The sequence below is a fragment of the Echiichthys vipera genome (genome assembly GCF_963691815.1).
Source record: "Echiichthys vipera genome assembly, chromosome: 12".
In the NCBI taxonomy this organism is placed as follows: domain Eukaryota; kingdom Metazoa; phylum Chordata; class Actinopteri; order Perciformes; family Trachinidae; genus Echiichthys; species Echiichthys vipera.
Window position 1 is genome coordinate 20,074,735 of NC_139837.1, and position 18,207 is coordinate 20,092,941.

At 39.5% G+C, this 18,207-nt stretch overlaps 2 protein-coding genes across 2 annotated transcripts; one reads left to right on the top strand and one right to left on the bottom strand.

Moving 5' to 3' along the window:
• The first annotated feature begins 1,234 nt into the window (after positions 1-1,234).
• On the top strand, positions 1,235-11,965 carry pygl (phosphorylase, glycogen, liver). Its single transcript, XM_083924006.1, has 20 exons — positions 1,235-1,518; positions 2,077-2,178; positions 2,291-2,369; positions 2,735-2,838; positions 3,675-3,806; positions 4,313-4,424; positions 4,696-4,778; positions 4,966-5,103; positions 6,159-6,251; positions 6,584-6,730; positions 6,843-7,006; positions 7,212-7,326; positions 7,548-7,649; positions 8,089-8,236; positions 8,769-8,827; positions 8,932-9,073; positions 9,245-9,452; positions 9,555-9,689; positions 9,918-9,984; positions 11,294-11,965. The coding sequence occupies exons 1-20, from the start codon at positions 1,276-1,278 to the stop codon at positions 11,480-11,482; spliced, it is 2,562 nt and encodes an 853-aa protein (XP_083780132.1). The 5' UTR covers positions 1,235-1,275; the 3' UTR covers positions 11,483-11,965.
• An 18-nt stretch (positions 11,966-11,983) lies between these two features.
• On the bottom strand, positions 11,984-17,469 carry LOC310954518 (lysophosphatidylserine lipase ABHD12-like). Its single transcript, XM_083924010.1, has 12 exons — positions 17,156-17,469; positions 16,344-16,446; positions 15,995-16,114; positions 15,772-15,802; positions 15,643-15,688; positions 14,873-15,002; positions 14,736-14,773; positions 14,297-14,376; positions 13,482-13,564; positions 13,231-13,309; positions 13,015-13,148; positions 11,984-12,112 (listed from the first exon to the last, which is right to left on the bottom strand). Exons 1-12 carry the CDS (start codon positions 17,256-17,258, stop codon positions 12,085-12,087), a joined length of 975 nt encoding a protein of 324 aa, XP_083780136.1. The 5' UTR covers positions 17,259-17,469; the 3' UTR covers positions 11,984-12,084.
• Positions 17,470-18,207: the final 738 nt, after the last annotated feature.

Below are 18,207 nucleotides of genomic sequence, written 5' to 3' on the forward strand. Positions count from 1 at the left end.
GTTTGGATAATTTTATGACTATTAAACATTGCTATTACTATGATTTTAACACAGTATGATTATTATGATTGTTATAATTATACGTCTGTCATTACCATATAACTGCTATTATTATGATGATCTGAAGTGTAATATGAGCCTCTGTGTTTTTTTTGTATGTGTGAATATTCAATAAATAGGTGTCAACGAGGTATTCTGTTGCCTGTTATATCTGTCTGACTGTCTGAGTTTTATAATCCTACAAAAGTGAATCAAAGTAGATTTAATAAGGCTTTTTCAAATGTAACCCCCTCAACTACTTGCAGGTGAACTAAGGCTGTGGCTTTTAAAAACCAATTGACTGTACCAGTAATTATTTACGTGTCCCTGTTGAGGGGAGTGAATTCTTCTAATTATTAATAAAATATAAAAAAATATTTAATAAATCTATACTTAAAGGCCTCATATTGCAAAAAGTGAGATTTCCATGTCTTATTTGATTATGAAGCAGGTCGAGGTGCTATATAAATAATGTGAACGTATCAAAACCCTCAATCCACAGAGAAATGCACTGAGCCTGTATTTAGAAACTCTGCCTTTTAAACGAGCCATAGGACTTCTGTACTGTTGTGATGTCACAACTATACTATATGTAGGTAGAAAGTGCCGCTAGAGAATCCTTGTAGTCATTCCCTGGCCCGCAGGAAGTGTGCCGGACTCTGTGTCATGGTCCGTCATCCGATGTCCTCTGGATCCAACATTACATTACATGATGACAGGGACGTCTAAAGTGTCACAACCCCTGCAAAATGATTTGTTTCAGTATCAGAAATTGATCCATTTGGAAACTCTAGAAGAGCTGCAGAGCAAGTGCAGAGAGGAAGTCTCTATTGTCCTGTGGGGGAAGTAGTGCAGATCATCCAGGTCATTTTAGACACAACAGTTGATCTTTTTTGGCTTCATGTGCTACTGAGCAACTTTCATAGGAATGGATGTAGCCCCACCTCAAAACGGGGGAGAACATATTCATTTGAGGGGAAACACATTACCATTAAATATGCCACAAAACTTCCAGTCCTTCTTATATGTAGTCTCTCTGTGCACCATTTCCTGGTCTGAACTGTGCAGCTCAGCAGGGGCCGGCCAGGAAAACACCCTCCCCCTGCACTCACCAATGAAAAGCAGCAAAAGGAGGAGACTTCTGCAAGAAAAACTGCCACCATCTTACCTTTCAACTTCACTTCTAGCCAGGAGGACAACTACAGTAGGCTCACAGGACAGACCTGCCCATCCAGCATGGCGACACCTCTCACCGACCAGGAGAAGCGCAAGCAGATCAGCATCAGGGGGATTGTGGGAGTGGAGAATGTTGCAGAGCTGAAGAAGGGCTTCAATCGTCACCTGCACTTCACCCTGGTGAAAGACCGAAACATTGCAACACCCAGGGATTATTACTTTGCCCTGGCTCACACTGTGAGAGATCACCTGGTGGGAAGATGGATCAGAACACAGCAGTTTTACTATGAAGCAGACCCAAAGGTAAAGATCAGTGTCAATGTGAAACTGAACTGCATCTCATACTGTGAATATACACTATAACCACTACAGTCATCTAAAATGTGATGAGACACTGAAAACATACACTGCAAAAAATACATTTCATATACACTTGAAACTAGGCTTTCATATATGTTTCAGACTGTCTAAAAACTGACCAACAATAAAATATATTTCCCATGCAGATGACATTTGAACCTCTTAAAGTACAACTCACTTTCACTGCATTTCAAATACTGACATGATTTGTGTTCGTTTTGGAAGAAAGAGAATATTCTTCAAAATGTTTTTATACATTTTTATGGGAAGTAGTCTTGTGCAATGTTTTTCTGTTCCATAAAACTCTCCAGATCTTTAAGAGTTGCAGTGTTTCTAGGTCATTGCGTCATGTTTACACTGCCAGGAAAATATTTGCTTGTTCCAGTTTCGTTCATTTGCTGCTCCGCTCTATGTTGTACCTTATCTGCACCTTAATCTTTGATGTTTAAAGTGAAGACAGAATTTGTGCACTAAACATCTTTCTTTTCTTTACATGTCCAGAGGGTGTATTATCTGTCTCTGGAGTTCTACATGGGCAGGACGCTCCAGAACACGATGATCAACCTGGGGCTGCAGAACGCCTGCGATGAAGCCATCTACCAGGTCAGACACAAGTTTTAACGAAATAGTGGAAACCTCAAAAGCACATATTCAACACTCATAATGAGTGTGCCATTTCCTAAAAATGTAAACAATATGTTCCCCTCTGAGGCAGCTCGGCCTGGACATGGAGGAGCTGGAGGAGATGGAGGAGGATGCTGGTCTGGGGAACGGAGGCCTGGGCAGACTGGCAGGTAAAAGGCTGCAAATGTTTGAGACCGAGAGAAAAAGAGGAAACATTTTATTATACCTCCACTCTTCAAAAACAATTCAAAGTGCTGGGGGAAAGGGAGAAAACACTGAACGAGTCAAAGACCGGTCATTTTTTGCATGCAAACACTTAATCTTTAGTGCAAAAATACTCCTTTATAATTTCAAGGCTATTTTGGCAGTTGTCCGACAAATACATCTGTGTTTCAAGCAACTTGCAGCCACAGAAATGCTGCAACACATGTGAGCATTACACCATGAACCGTCATTTTGTGTCTCAACTCAGCAGTCTGGAGTTTGTATTGGGATTTTATGTTTAATTATGAATTTTTTTTGTCTCTGCACACAGCATGTTTCTTGGATTCAATGGCAACCTTGGGTCTTGCAGCGTACGGTTATGGCATTCGATATGAATATGGAATCTTTAACCAGAAGATAAGAGACGGCTGGCAGGTAACTGCAGCTAAAACAGATTTGCTCTTAAACTGTCTTTAATCATTAAAATACAGTCTTATGAACTTAATTTAATAGACGTCTCCCTACAAACACACCAGTTTCCCTTTCCAGAGATCATAGATTCTTTCTTATCTTTTACTTTGAAATTCAGGATTCTGTTGTCAGTCCATGTTCATGCTGTTAGGGGTCAAAGGGCAGCGGGGCCAGAGTAGAGGTTTAATTAGGTCAGAAAACATTACAAGCTAATAATTAACAGTCATTTACACACACTTCAGTGGAGCAAGCTCCTGGCAGAGCTGGTGTTGGTTGGTTTAGATTAAAAAAAACGATCCCCAAACTAAAGGCTTTTGCCCTTTTGTATTCGGCTGGTTATTTGCTGTTCAAACTCTCAGTGCAAACATGTACTTCTGAAGCCTGTGAATGTTCTCATTCGTCCAGGTCATCGTTATCCTCAAAGCAATTTCAGTCAAAAACAACTGGACTGGTTGTTTGTCTACTTCTGACTTCTGTGTACTTCTGAGCACTGAACTAGATTTAATATCAGTGTTTTCTCTCTTGGGTGCATGAACTTATTTTTGTAATCCCTGCTGCTAGTTATTCAGCACTTTACACAAAATATAATTTAATGGTGTACCTGAATGGCCTTGATATCATTTTCTAATGCACAAAAGGAAAGAAATCCCAGTCTAATGCATAAAGAGGTCAGAGGTCAGATAAGATAGAGTTTTAGTGTGTTTCTCAATGGCTTTTCTTTCTCTATGGACTCCTGCTACTGCTTTATGTTATATCATAATAAATCTTTTTATCTTTCTATATTATCTAATCTATTATAGGTGGAGGAGGCAGATGATTGGTTGAGGCATGGAAACCCGTGGGAGAAAGCACGTCCAGAGTACATGTTGCCAGTTCACTTCTATGGACGAGTAGAAGAGACGAGAGATGGCTCCAAATGGGTCGACACCCAGGTACCGAAGATGTGTTTATATTACAGGAAATGACTAACTATTCTTGTTGGAAAGAAAACCAAACAACTCAAAACAACCCAGCAGAGGCACAAATAATTTACAAAGATACATAAAACGACTAAAAAGAGAATGTCTACAAAGACATGCACACATTTACACACAGATGCAAAGAGACTCAAAACTAACACACACAGACATAAACTGACTACAAAAAGACACAAAACAACTTCAAAGAGACATTTTACATGTCTGTGTCCAGGGGTTTCATTGTCTTATAATGATCTCATGACTTTAGGCTACTTGGCGTTACAAATAGCAGCTATTTTTTGATATTATTTCATATTACAAATGTTATAGTAGTTGTTTATTATTGCAAAGAACCAGGGCTTTATACGCAAGTCATGTTTACTCTCATTTTTTTTTTTCAAAAGTCTCTAAACTTGCACCTGGGTGAAATAACATGCTTTCATTCTTCCTGCTGACTCTCTGCACTTTTATTCATGCAGGTGGTTTTGGCGATGCCCTACGACACACCCATCCCCGGCTACATGAACAACACTGTAAACACCATGAGGCTGTGGTCCGCCCGTGCACCCAACGACTTTAACTTGAGAGACTGTGAGTGCTGGAGGCAATTTTAACTATTTCTAACGTAAAAAACCCACTTTTGCAAAACAGTGTGTGCATTTCCTTTTCGTTTTCAACAGAAACACTTTGCAAGAAAAGGGAAACTGCTGCAACCCTGGCACCTTACAAAAAGATTTCAAAATAGCTCAAATGTTTCTTCTCCTGCAGAGTTTAATCTGCGACTTTAGATTACGCTATAATATACAAGATGTACATAATATAGTGTCAGTGTCAAACTAAAATGCACGTCACCTGTCTGCAGTTAATGTTGGAGATTACATCCAGGCTGTTCTGGACAGAAATCTGGCAGAGAACATCTCCCGTGTTCTCTACCCCAATGACAATGTAAGCTGAATATTTTGTCATTTGCACATGCGGATGTGTTTATGCAGCAATAAACAAAATACACACTGTTGCCTGAACATTTGCATTTTGTATCATAACACCATATTTTCTTGTATTCGACACACTGATCATGTCTGCTGTACTAGGAGCAGGGCCCTGACACTCTCTGTGGTTCTTTATGTTGTAGTTCTTTGAAGGAAAAGAGCTTCGTCTGAAGCAGGAGTACTTTGTTGTGGCGGCCACACTCCAAGACATCATCCGCCGTTACAAGACCAGTAAGAAGGGCTCCCCTGGCCGAACCAACTTTGAGAGCTTCCCAGACAAAGTAAGCTTTGAAAGTTATTGATGAATGCAAAAAGAAAGGAGCAGAGAAGCTCAAGAAGTGCGCGAAACAAATTGAATGTATTATTATTATTAATAATTATTATTATTATTATAAAAATAACAACAACAATAATAATAATATTAATAATACTAATAATATATTATTAGTATGATTGTTATTATTACAAAAAGTAATTGTCTGCAATCAAATTTTTTTTTTTTCTTGACCTCAGTTATTGACCACAGGCGATCTGGGTGGCTGTGATTTTCTCTTCTTCTTCTTCTTCTTCTTCTTTTTCTTCCTTCCCTCTTTCTATTCTTCTTCTTCCACTACTTCTTCTTCTTCTGCTTCTGCCTCTTCTTCCTTCCCTCTTCCTCTTCTTCTCCCTTTTTTTGAAGATTTTTTTGGCAGTTTTCAAGCCTTTTATTAGATAGGACGGACAGGAAACAGACATGCAGCAAAGGGCTGCAGGTCGGAGTCAAACCCACGGCTACTGCCTAAAGGACCTTCAGCCTCTTTACATGGGGCGACTGTTCTAACCACCGTGCCACCGTCCGCCCCCTCTTCTTCTTCTTCTGCCTTTTTCTTTTTCTTCTTCTTCTTCTGCATATTCTTCCTTCCTTCTTACTCCTTTTTCCTCTGTGTCAAACTAGAAAACGGTGAAATGGAGCAGAGTTAATGCATTTCCATGAAGTGTGACATTACTTTGTTGAATGCTTTATCAGCCTGAAAACAAAATGTGTTAAATTAAGAAACGATTTGTGAGCCTGAAAAGTCGTCCAGGAGGAAATGTGAATAATATTCATTTAAAACTGGTCTGAGCCTGAAATCCGGCACGGTGCCGGACAAATTTAAACCTGTTAATATAATGTGTTTCATATCAACAAGTTAGAAAGCCTGCAGATATAATATATTGTGCAAAAATGTGGCAAATTTTATGTTATTTTGATTCAGTTATGAAACACCTGCTGCTTCTTTAATCTCCTGTTATTCAGCAGCCGTTATAGGAGGTCAGATCAATCAGGAGGTTTTAGTGCAGAATGTGTTTTTTCCAGGTCGCCATCCAGTTGAACGACACTCATCCGGCCATGGCCATCCCCGAGCTGATGAGAATCTTTGTGGACATTGAGAAGCTCGACTGGGACACGGTGAGTCAATCTGAGTCAGATTTGAGTTTGAGCATTTTGCTTCATGAGTGTGACTCAAGGAAATCATAGCCGGTTAACACAAAGGAGGTTAAAACCACAGAGCAGGACAAATAAAACAGTTATCCCTGTGTTGCAAAATGTTCATGTGCAATAAAAAGTGTGGCAGGTTAAGAAATAAAATCAGGCAGATGTTGGTTGATGCAACATTTGTGAAGTAAATTAAGAAGGGACGATATAAAGAAAACAGGAGAGAGTTAAAGGAGAGAGTTTGCAAGTAAAGCTCAAGTGTGATGTTTAATCAAAGAAAAATAACTCCTCCTCCTCCCCTGCAGGCCTGGGACCTCACCAGGCGCACGTTTGCCTACACCAACCACACAGTCCTCCCTGAGGCTCTGGAGCGCTGGCCTGTGGACCTGGTGGAGACGCTGCTGCCCAGACACCTGCAGATCATCTACCAAATCAACCAGGTCCACCTCGACGTACGTGCCGTGGCTCACCTACTGCGACGACTGTGTTTTATTGACTGAACAAACCTGTGACACATGACTCTGGTATCCTAAAGGTGTGTCTGTGTCTGTTTTGTTACGGCAGAGGATCGCAGCTCTTTTTCCAAAAGACATGGACAGACTGAGGAAAATGTCTCTGATTGAAGAAGACGGGTGCAAGAGGGTGAACATGGCGCACCTGTGCATCGTGGGATCTCACGCTGTCAACGGAGTTGCTGAGATACACTCCAACATCATCAAGACTGATGTGTAAGCCACTTCTCTCACACACACACACACACAGCGCCACTACATAAATCTGTGTACAAAATAATGAAATACTGGAGGCTACCAAGACAAAACTCTATTGGGCATTAAAAAGACAAATAATTTCAATATTCAATATCTTGATAATTATTTTGTCCATGATGGATCAAATAAAGTTATAAACATTTCCCATTTTTTCCCTCTACAGCTTCCGTAATTTCAGTGAACTAGAACCAGAAAAGTTTCAGAACAAAACCAACGGCATCACTCCCCGACGCTGGCTGCTGCTCTGCAACCCCGGACTGGCTGAGCTCATAGCCGAGGTCTGTTTGAGCAAAACATAAATAAATGATCGAGTGCAAAGAGATTTTATAGTGGCCGAGACCCCTGAATCCTCAACAATATATTCCTTAGCTGTCCTGTGATCTGAGCTTTCTCTCCTGAGTCTTTTACAGATAAATATATGAATATAGATAAATATATGAAGGGAAGTAGTCCGTTTGTTTTGCACACATACTACTGTCGCCTCTAATGTCTGTTTCAGATCATTGGGGAGGATTATGTGAAGGATCTCAGCCAGCTGCAGAAGCTGAATGACTTCGTTGACGATGCTACTCTTATCCGTGACGTCTCTAAAGTGAAACAGGTAACTATTTTACTTAGTATTTCCAGTTTATACCTCTATTCCACTATGTATCAATAGAGTTAGTAGCTTTATCACAAACAAAAGTAGTTGAATTACTGATAGATTGCTAAATAAAGTCTTTCATAGCATATTGGTTCCTGTTTTTATGTTGCACTATATTGCATGATGTTGTCATACATGCATATTTGTTACACTATGACTTAATGCACACCAGCATGAATAGTTTGTGCCTATTTGTGCAGTAAAAACCATCTCATACTTGTTTATAATTTCTGCACATAATTGCAGCAGAACAGATGTATTGGTGCATTGCATCATTGCATTTTGCAGCTTTACAGTCAGTACTGTACATGTCAGGACAGGCCTGTGGTTCTGCAGCTTCACCTCAACGAAACACTCCATTGTTACCAAGTCACATATTTCTCATTTCCTCTCACAGGACAACAAGGTGAAATTCGCCCAGTACCTGGAGAATGAGTACAGGGTGAAAATAAACCCATCCTCCATGTTTGACGTCCACGTGAAGAGAATCCACGAGTACAAGCGGCAGATCCTCAACTGCCTGCACATCATCGTCATGTACAACCGTATGTAAAAGAAAAGACATTATGAAGTGTCAGGAGGTTTCACAAGCCACCACAGGGCTTCTGTGAGCGCTGAGTTACATGACACAGTCTGACACGCAAGTCTGACAAGTTAAGACAAACACCGAGAATGAATCTGCCTTTTGAATCAAGTGTGGGAATTTTCCATGCAATCGTCAGACTGTGATAAACAGGGAATCCGTTTCATCAGCAGTTCTCTTTTGTGCAACATACAACTTAACTTTCATTCTGATCCTTCATCTAAAGCCTTTTCCTTACTTGGGAATATTACCAGCAAATATTTGAATTCAGGGTCCTTAAACTGCATAAAAGAACAACATTAGACATAAATGAATAATTAAGGACAGATCTATCACAAGCAGCAGCCATGTTGTACTAACTGATTGAGTAATTTGCAGAGAATCAATCCCCTGACTTATTTGAAGTCAATGCAGAGACCTGAGAAATGATACTATAATGAGTTTATATTCCTTATTATTCACTTTTAATGACTTTATGTCTTTTGTTTCCCAAGGCATCAGAATGAACCCCACCGCACCCTTTGTACCACGAACAGTGATCATCGGGGGAAAGGTAGCAGCTCAGCCGCAGCAGACATGACAAACAGCACAGATGAAGGTCAATAAACAGATTAGTTTAGTTTTACAGTAAGTCTGTTCCCCTGTCACCCTCTGCAGGCTGCTCCTGGTTATCACATGGCGAAGATGATCATCAGGCTGATCACATCTGTGGCGGATGTGGTGAATAATGACCCTGTGGTGGGAAACAAGCTGAAGGTCATCTTCCTGGAGAACTACCGGGTCTCTCTAGCAGAAAAAGGTACCATCCAGACCACTTAGACTAACACCTGCATATGTTGTTTGGTTTCCATAACACAAAGAGTGCATGTGCAAAAATTCTATTTTGAAAGGTTTCATCTTAAAATATTATCAATTTTGGGGGGAAACAACTTCCTCAAAGTTCACCAAAAAAGGATCTCCTCTTCCTCAGTGATACCTGCCACAGATCTGTCACAGCAGATCTCCACTGCCGGCACTGAAGCTTCAGGAACAGGTAACATGAAGTTCATGCTGAACGGAGCTCTGACCATCGGCACCATGGACGGCGCCAACGTGGAGATGGCCGAGGAGGCCGGAGAGGAGAACCTGTTCATCTTTGGCATGAAGGTGGAGGACGTGGCTGAAATGGACAAAAAGGGGTATAGGAGTCTGTTTTATTGTTTACATTTTGTGTTTTATAGAACTTTTTTGTTGAAAGAAGTAAATTAAATTGCGTCTTTTTCTTTCTTTTCTTTTTTTAGATATGATGCCATGTCCTACTACAAGAGCCTTCCGGAGCTGAAACATGTGATGGACCAGATCACGAGTGGATACTTCAGCCCCAAAAATCCAGAGCTTTTCAAAGACCTCACTGATATGCTCTTTAAACACGACCGGTGAGCAATGCATTATAAACATTGTTTTCTTTCCATTCAAGCTCAAGTTACTTAAGGATAGTTATTACCATATCCACAACTGTTTCATATGAGAAGCACAGGTCATATTGTCATAACATTTTTCTTCTAATGATGGATGTCTTCTTTACACTTTTATTTATTTATAGCTTTTTTGTAGAGTTAAGGTTGTCGGACTTGATGTATTTTCCCTCCCTTGTCTCTCTGCAGTTTCAAAGTATTTGCAGACTTTGAAGACTACATGAAAGCCCAAGAGAGAGTCAACAAGCTCTACCAGGTAACGTTTCCTTCTAATGCCTCATTTACACAGCATGCTTCAGCTCGACTTTACTCGACTCACTTTTGGGACCAGGATTCTTTTCTCTATTTCATTTTAGACTGCGTAACAGTAACCACTCATTGTAGGCGGGATTCTCAGCTGATCGCCAGAGGGGTGTTGCATGAAACTGCTGTGACATCATCTTTCTCGCTCTAATTGGATCTCTTTTGGATCTTGTCATCGCCGCCGATGTTTGCACTTTGATAATTGTAAAGAATAATGTACGATAAATTGTACGATGTAGTGTACAATGTATTATACGACATAGAGCGATGAGTGGGCTCGAAAAATGAGGCTCGACTAGACACAAACCCAAACCTTTTCTGTCCAAGCTCAACAAATCAAACCAGGGCAGTTTTAGGCCTGAGCCCGATTGAAAACCTGATTTTTTTTATGTTTCTATGTCTAATTTATCCATGTGTGTAAGTTAAATAGATATTTGCACAAGCCCAATCCAATTCAAGAGCCTAAGTTGGGTCTGGTTCCCCCTGGTTTGGGCAGATAATCAAAGCTCTAGTACAGCGTAGTAGTGTACGGCGTAGTAGTGTACGCCGTAGTAGTGTACGCCTTAGTACTGTACGGTGTAGTGGTGAACGGCGTAGAAGTGTGCGGCATAGTGTACGGCATAGTAGTGTACGCCGTAGGAGTGTAGGGCGTAGTATGCGGTGTAGTGGTAAATGGCGTAGTGGTAAACGGCGTAGTAGTATACGGCGTAGTAGTGTACACCATAATGTACGGCATAGTAGTGAACGGCATAGTGCGTTGTCCCATGTCACGCTTTAGACGATTCTCTCTGAAGAATCAGTGGTCTGCAGTGTTTAACTCCCCCTTCTAGAATCGGTTTAGCTCACTTGGAACTTCGACCGAGGTGGTACCAAAAAAAGGACCGGGTACTATCCACAACTTTTGTTAATGGAAATCCAAAAAAGAGCGAGTTTTGAGTAAAGCGATGCTGTACCATGCAGCATAACAGATCTGGGGCCTGTGTACCAGGAAGTGAGATTAGTGGGTTAGACAGCTATCTTTGGGCTTAATTTAATTGAAGTAGATCACCATGGTAACCTATGGTGCACGGCCAACCTCCAGATGATCAGATCAAAACTGATCAAAATGATTATAGAGAACTAGTAACAACTTCAAAATGGTCAAGCAGGAGGAATCAACTGAATACAACAAGAACTGTCACAAAGACAGCAAATCTACAGAAGCAGAAATACAACAGTACATGAAAAACTTAAAATAAAAACGTTTTATTTTTCTCCAAAAGAATCCAAAGGAGTGGACGAAGATGGTGATCAAGAACATCGCTGCCACAGGAAAGTTCTCCAGCGACAGAACCATCGCAGAGTACGCCACTGAGGTGTGGGGCGTCGAGCCCACCGACCTGAAGATCCCGCCTCCGAACGAGCCGAGAGAGGCCATCGAAGAGACGGCCAGAGCTCTGAAGAAAATGTGATTCTGCTTCACCACCGAGGGCTGCCTTCATGTTTACACATCATTCACTGTGCCTTTTCCCTCCGTGCTTTTAACCTGCGACTCACACATCACTGAACTTTTTCAAGAACTGTGGTTGTTTCAGAAATCACATCTGCACGTGTTTTTCATTTTCTGAACACTTTTTATTGTGGAAGCACCCAAGTCAAAGCATCAAAATAATGACTGTTACAGTCCTTTAGCACCAACACATACAGAAAACCAAGACTCAGTGTGGAGATCTAGGTCAAACCATTTCTTCATTTTGCACATTCCTGGAGTTCAGGGATGTTTAACTTTTGAATTACATTCCTGCAACTTTACACTGTATGCACTGAGTGATAAAGCCTGTCTATGCTCCAGGCAGACTGAAACAAAGATTTATCTGTATCACTTGGCTAAAGAAACAAAAGTACTTCGCTTGTGATTGACTGTATTTTGTCCTAGTGTTTAAATAAAAACATATAGTGTAATATAATATGTTTAATCAGTGCTTTTGTTTTTGTTTTGTTCACACACATTTTGACAAAAATAAATCTGTATATTGGAATCTATTGGGTCTTCTCTGGAGGAGGGAGACACCATCTACCGTCTCAGCTTTTGTAGAAATTTCCTGCAACCACAACAGATGAAATGTTACATTTATTTGAGTCTCCTGAGCGATTTTAAGGCTTACAAGGGGAAAAAACTTACATGAAAAGGAACATTAAAGTCATAATCCATAAGATTTGAGACACATTGTTTCTAGCTGCTTCTTTGGCGGTAAAATGTAAAGGTGAGTCTGTTCTTTCAGAGCCTCCATCTTGTCACGGTCGCTATGTGTGTTGTTGCTCTTTAGTAAACTTTATTGAAACACATTCACCTCTCTACTTCCGGTCTGTGCCCTATATGTTACCGTCTTAAATATACACACACGCACACACACACACACACACACACACACACACACACACACACACACACACACACACACACACACACACACACACACACACACACACACACACACACACACACACACACACACACACACACACACACACACACACACACACACACACACACACACACACACACACACACACACACACACACACACACACACACACACACACACCCCTGCCCTTACTACAAGCCTGACTCAGAAGTTGGATGTTCCTGATTACGAGTGAACGCAGCAAAACTGGCAGTGACGAGCTCCACCTGCAGACCAACTGCTTTCAGCGGCGTCACTAACATGGCGGCGCATTTACATCTAGGGAGGGAATGTCTTCACAGAGACAGACAAACAAATATTGGAATACTCAGCAAAAAGGCAACAAGCGCTTTCATTATCAATTATGATTTTTAACTCGCTTTTTTATGGAGAGGAACTTAAAAGACAATGAAATAGATGAAAATCTTACGGATTTCTACTTTAATTGTTAGACGGAGGCTGAGCATCAGTGGTCAGTGTAATCCAAAGTTTTTAACCTTGTGTTTTGCACAAATTCATGCCGAGTTTGACGAACTTACCCAACCACATTGGACAGATTGGGATCAAAGTAGATGTTGTTGTGGGAGAATCCAAGATTTGCAGCGTAGGAGATCATTTCAACTTGAACATCTGTGTTATATTCTTTCTGAGCCTGGAGTGATATCTGGTGCAGCTGGTGACGAAAGCAATTCAATGAGGAAGCAGCAATATCCAATAATAGCAATAAATAAGGCATACGTGAAGACCGACTGTACCTTCAGACCCATGTGATAAGGTACAATATCGTCATCCTCTGAATGCAGGATAAGAAGTGGGCAGGTCAAGGACTTCAAACTGTGGAGATGTTGAGGTAAAATATATATTAACAATCAGAAATTGATAAATTTATTGAATTGATTGATTTTATTCAAATCTTTTGGACACTGCTCTCTGCATTTACCAACACACGCCAATGGTGAGAAATCTCAAGAAGTAGAGAAAGGTTGTTTTTTTAAAGTGTACTTACTTTTTATCGCTAGCAAACACAATGTTGTTCATTTCTAATATGTTCGTAAGCAAACTCTTGAATCCTGGAAGGAACATGTACATCTGTAAGAGCACAGGGAACAAAGTGTGTAAAAATGCTTTGCAATTTCCTGTGTCCAGTGATAATAAAAACACAAATACTTACCCAATGGAAACGGTGAACATAAGTCTACATCGTTAATGTATACAAATCAGTGATGATAAAAATAATAATTGTTATAATAATATTAATAATAATAATAATAATAAAGCACTTTTCATAATCCACATTATAAGCAAAATAAAACAGACTAATCAGGTTTTAAAAGAAATCATAAAACCCCATTTGGTGTATTAAATTGAGTGTAGGCACGAACAGGAAAAACATTTTTGAAGAAAATAAAAGACAAACTCAAATAAAATCAGGAAAGGCTTCCCATGTTTTAACAAGGGACTTGAAGGAGATCACTTACTCAGGAGAGTATGGACACAGAAGGTGTGTGTTTTTTCATCATTGAGTTATTTCAGCATGGAAAGCATGTATTGATATTTGTGTCTAAATATATATGTTTTAATTTGACGCCTTATTACTGTATTTATTCATTTAAACTGGGACTCAGATGAATCAGTTGAGTCATATTAACATCTCCCAGTCTCTGTACAGCCTCAATTGTCTAATTAAAAATACAATTAAATTATTTTACCACACTTATTTACTTTAGCACTAAAACAGTTAATATCTTAGTATTTGCACATTCTTTTGAAACCAGATTTAAATGTTAACAACTGTGTTTTCATAGATTGGTAAACACTCACCTTAGTGACCGGATGGATGGCCACGACCTCTCCAATAGTCGTGAACGGAGCTTCAAGGATTAAAGCATCAACCACAGACCCTGATATTAAAGACAGTAACAGAATCATTAAAACAGATTATTAAATAAACAAAAAAAATATGGATGAATAGGGTATTGAATTTAAATGCGTATAACGTCAATGTTTGACAAATTCATGGTGAAATGCAGCTTATAGCTTGTGATTTTCTGTTTAATTTTTCATCTTTTCAGTCAATTTTAAAGTGAACACCCACACAGGTGTTTGGAGTTATTCTGGTTAATTAGACAAACTAACAGGAGAGTGAGATGTCAATCAAATCAGTCTCTTCACAACCACATGGTCCTCATGAGAGGAAGGATTAAAATCTTAACCTGTGTGGGTTCAATAAGGTTTTAATACATTTAAAAACTTAGCCCACCTTGCTCTTGTACTTTCACTGCAGTATTTGTTGCCACGCTACAAGAAAAAGCAGAAAAGAGAAAAAAGTTTTACACAATTCTTATCTTGTCATGGACATTGGATGTTACTGGTTAGAGAGTCTGGAGAGAAACTGACCCAGAGCCGAGCGAGTGTCCCCACAGACAGACAGGACCTCCTCTGCTTTGTTTCTTTACCCACTGGTACAGGTAGAGGGCGTCGCTGGTCAATCCAGCTTCACTTGGCTCCCCGGAGGAGTCTCCAAAACCTCATCAGAAGAGAGACAAACCTTCAAAATCATGATTCTAACAAAGACAATACTGTCTATTGACTGACGGGACAATACAAATGTGCTCCATCTTAGTCTTGAATAAACTATTTACTTCCTGCATGTGCAATAATAATGATGATTGCATTTGTCTCTTTTGTCTTTTTCTTTTCTTCTGATTAATATGTAGAAAAGTGCTAACCACAGAATGCTGGGCCACGTAAGTGCTGTTATTACATCAAATAAGGACATATTTCATGTTTTATATGTTATATGGGCTATGACTGAACAAATATATATGCATTTTGTTTGCCAAAAACTCATTCCCAGACAAAGCAAAGTACAATATGTTAGCTAGACCTCTTGTGAATAAAACTGTTAATAAAACAGAAATTCCAACGCTCTTAGCAGGGATAATGCTGCGTAAAAAAGGCACTACTGTCACGTATAGAGAATATGAAAATCCGTTGTATTAAGTATGTTTTACAGCAGAGGTTTTCTGTAGCAGACTTCTGAATCATGTTAGTCGTGTTCTTGAGTAATCCTTATCAAATTACAACAAATATATCACCCCAAAAATAATGCAACGGGTTCTATTTAGCAAAAAAGATCACTTACAGAGCAACAGTAAGCATCTTACCTCTGTAGTCTAAAGATAAGACATGATACCCTGCAGCGCTTAAGATCTGCAACACACAAAAAATCAAATTTGATCTAAAGCTGAAACTAAAACTGATCAAAAATAAAAATGCTTTAAAACAAATTATACCTTGACCAGTTCCACTCTGTGATGTATGGCCCTATGTGATGAGAAATGACATCAAAGCAATGAACACAAACAAACAAGTAGCGTTCAGACTTATTTACTGACCCACAATGCATTGTGTTCATTGTGCCTGTGGATAAACCCAGGGGCCTGAGCATGCATATAATACCCACTAGACTCCATTAGGATCAATTCAAGGGTCCCTATCCTGCTGCTCTCATCCCACCTGGTCCCTAAGTTGCCATGGAGATAGATAATAACAGGACGGCCATCTCCCAGAGTCTCCCGGTACCACTCACGGCTTCTCCCAGCGGCCTCCTCCCATTGGCTGGCAGGGAGTGTATGCCTATGGGACATACAGATAGAGAGCGAGAGAGAGGAGAAAGAGGAACAAATGCACTTGAGTTTTCATATATTCAGTTAGGGGGGTTTTCGAGTGGTCTCCTGCAGATAAATGAGTAGATTGTGGTCCCATTCGCTCATGAGCCACCTGTACCTAATATGCATGGGTTCTTGGTTTTTTCGAGTACTGATGCACTTCAATGGACAAAACAGGATGTCACAATATGACCTACCAGACACCCACTGAGACACCGTCCTCTGTGTTGAGGTAGAAGTTGCATGTGTGGTTCAGCACGTCTTCAGGTCGACCAAGATCCACAAATAATGGAAACCTCACTGCGACAGGCAAGAGCATACAAGGTCAGTTTGATGTTTGTATTCAAGTGGTGTTTTAACATATCCCATCAGATTGTATTGCATGATATTAGATTGTATTATCATAGTTTAACATACATAGTATTGTATCCTATCACATAAGATTGTATCATTAATATTACATTGTAACAAATCATATTAATGTTGTATTTTATCATATCTGATTGCGTCCTATTATCACATTGTAATATAACATATTTCTATTGTTTTATTTTTTTCTATTTTACTGTATTATTTTGCATCATCATCATTGTAATGCATCAAATCAACTTTGATCCAATTATCACATTGTAACGTATCTTATCATATCGTATTGTATCAGATTGAATCCTTTTATCACACTGTAGCGTATTATATCATATTGCACGATATTATTAAATTGTAATGCATCATATCGTATCGTATCAGATTGTATTATCACATTATAATGTATCAGACTGTATCGTATTATCATATTGGAACGTATCATATCGTGTCAAGTCATATCGTATTATATTTTATCATATTATATAATATTATTAAACACATTTTATAACTGTATATAACTTTAATCTATTTCAGTTTAATACACTGTGGATATTACATCATAGCACTTTGACATTGAGTTACCATTACGGCCATTTTTTTTTATAACATTTAAAAATATAGTGACTGGAAACACATTACTTACACAAGTGAGAAAATATGACATGGCCCAGTATCCAGGGGAACAGGTAGAGAATGACAGGCACTGATGCGTAGGCGGTGATCAGATATAACACAGCTCTCTTCATGCCTGCGTCAGGTGGAATGACTTCCGCTCTGCAGCAACACAATCGGCGCGTTGCCTTTTCCTTGATTCAGTGCTGACCTGAGGGAGAATCTCCTGCAGACAGCACGTGTGCTGCGAAATACAGAAGAAAAGATGTCAATGTTCAACTGAAACTAATCACTTCCTCTGCTGTTATTGGTTCCCATCTCATACAGTGGTTCAAACCATAGACTGTGTGGTTCAAACACTGCCAACAACAAAACGGAAGACACCAGCTGACAAGGCATCACAGTGCACTGCAAGGCATTCTGGGTATTGAAGTTCTTTGACATAGAAAATTACAAGTAAAGTTCCTGCAATTAAAAGTAAAAGCATGTACTTTGAGTAACAAAAATGAAAGTAGTCATAATCCAGACTGGCCCTTATAATATATCATATAACTGGATTCAAATAATTGATGCATTGATATACAAGCAAAATGATAATGCAGTGGAGGTGAAGTTAATTTTAAGTATGCTATCTACATTTTAGTAATCTAATTTATAACCATGCATATTTTATTTGTTGATTCTATGATTTTTTTGTGTAAAATCTTCATCTGTAAAGCATCTGCAGGTGCTCGAATGCAGGGGAGTAGAAGTAGCCTTATATAAAGGAGCAGAAAATGGATATACTATACTAAGCAGACTACCTTAAATTGCAGTAGGCCAACAGCATAAAGTAGTCTGCAGTAGTAAATGTAGCCTACTAGTGACACTCCACCACTGGGTTTAGGGTTTCATTGTAGCGCCCCCTTCAGACCAGTGTGGTCCAGGGACAGAAGAATGGCACCAAATACAAACATTTTCTCAAATGCATTGCAGTTGTTTATCCCAAAATATGAAACTATACAATGTGTAATATTTTTGAGTAAATAGCCTACAGGTTTGGCAGAAAACATTGTAGACAGTGTACACACACTGTGCTCTGCT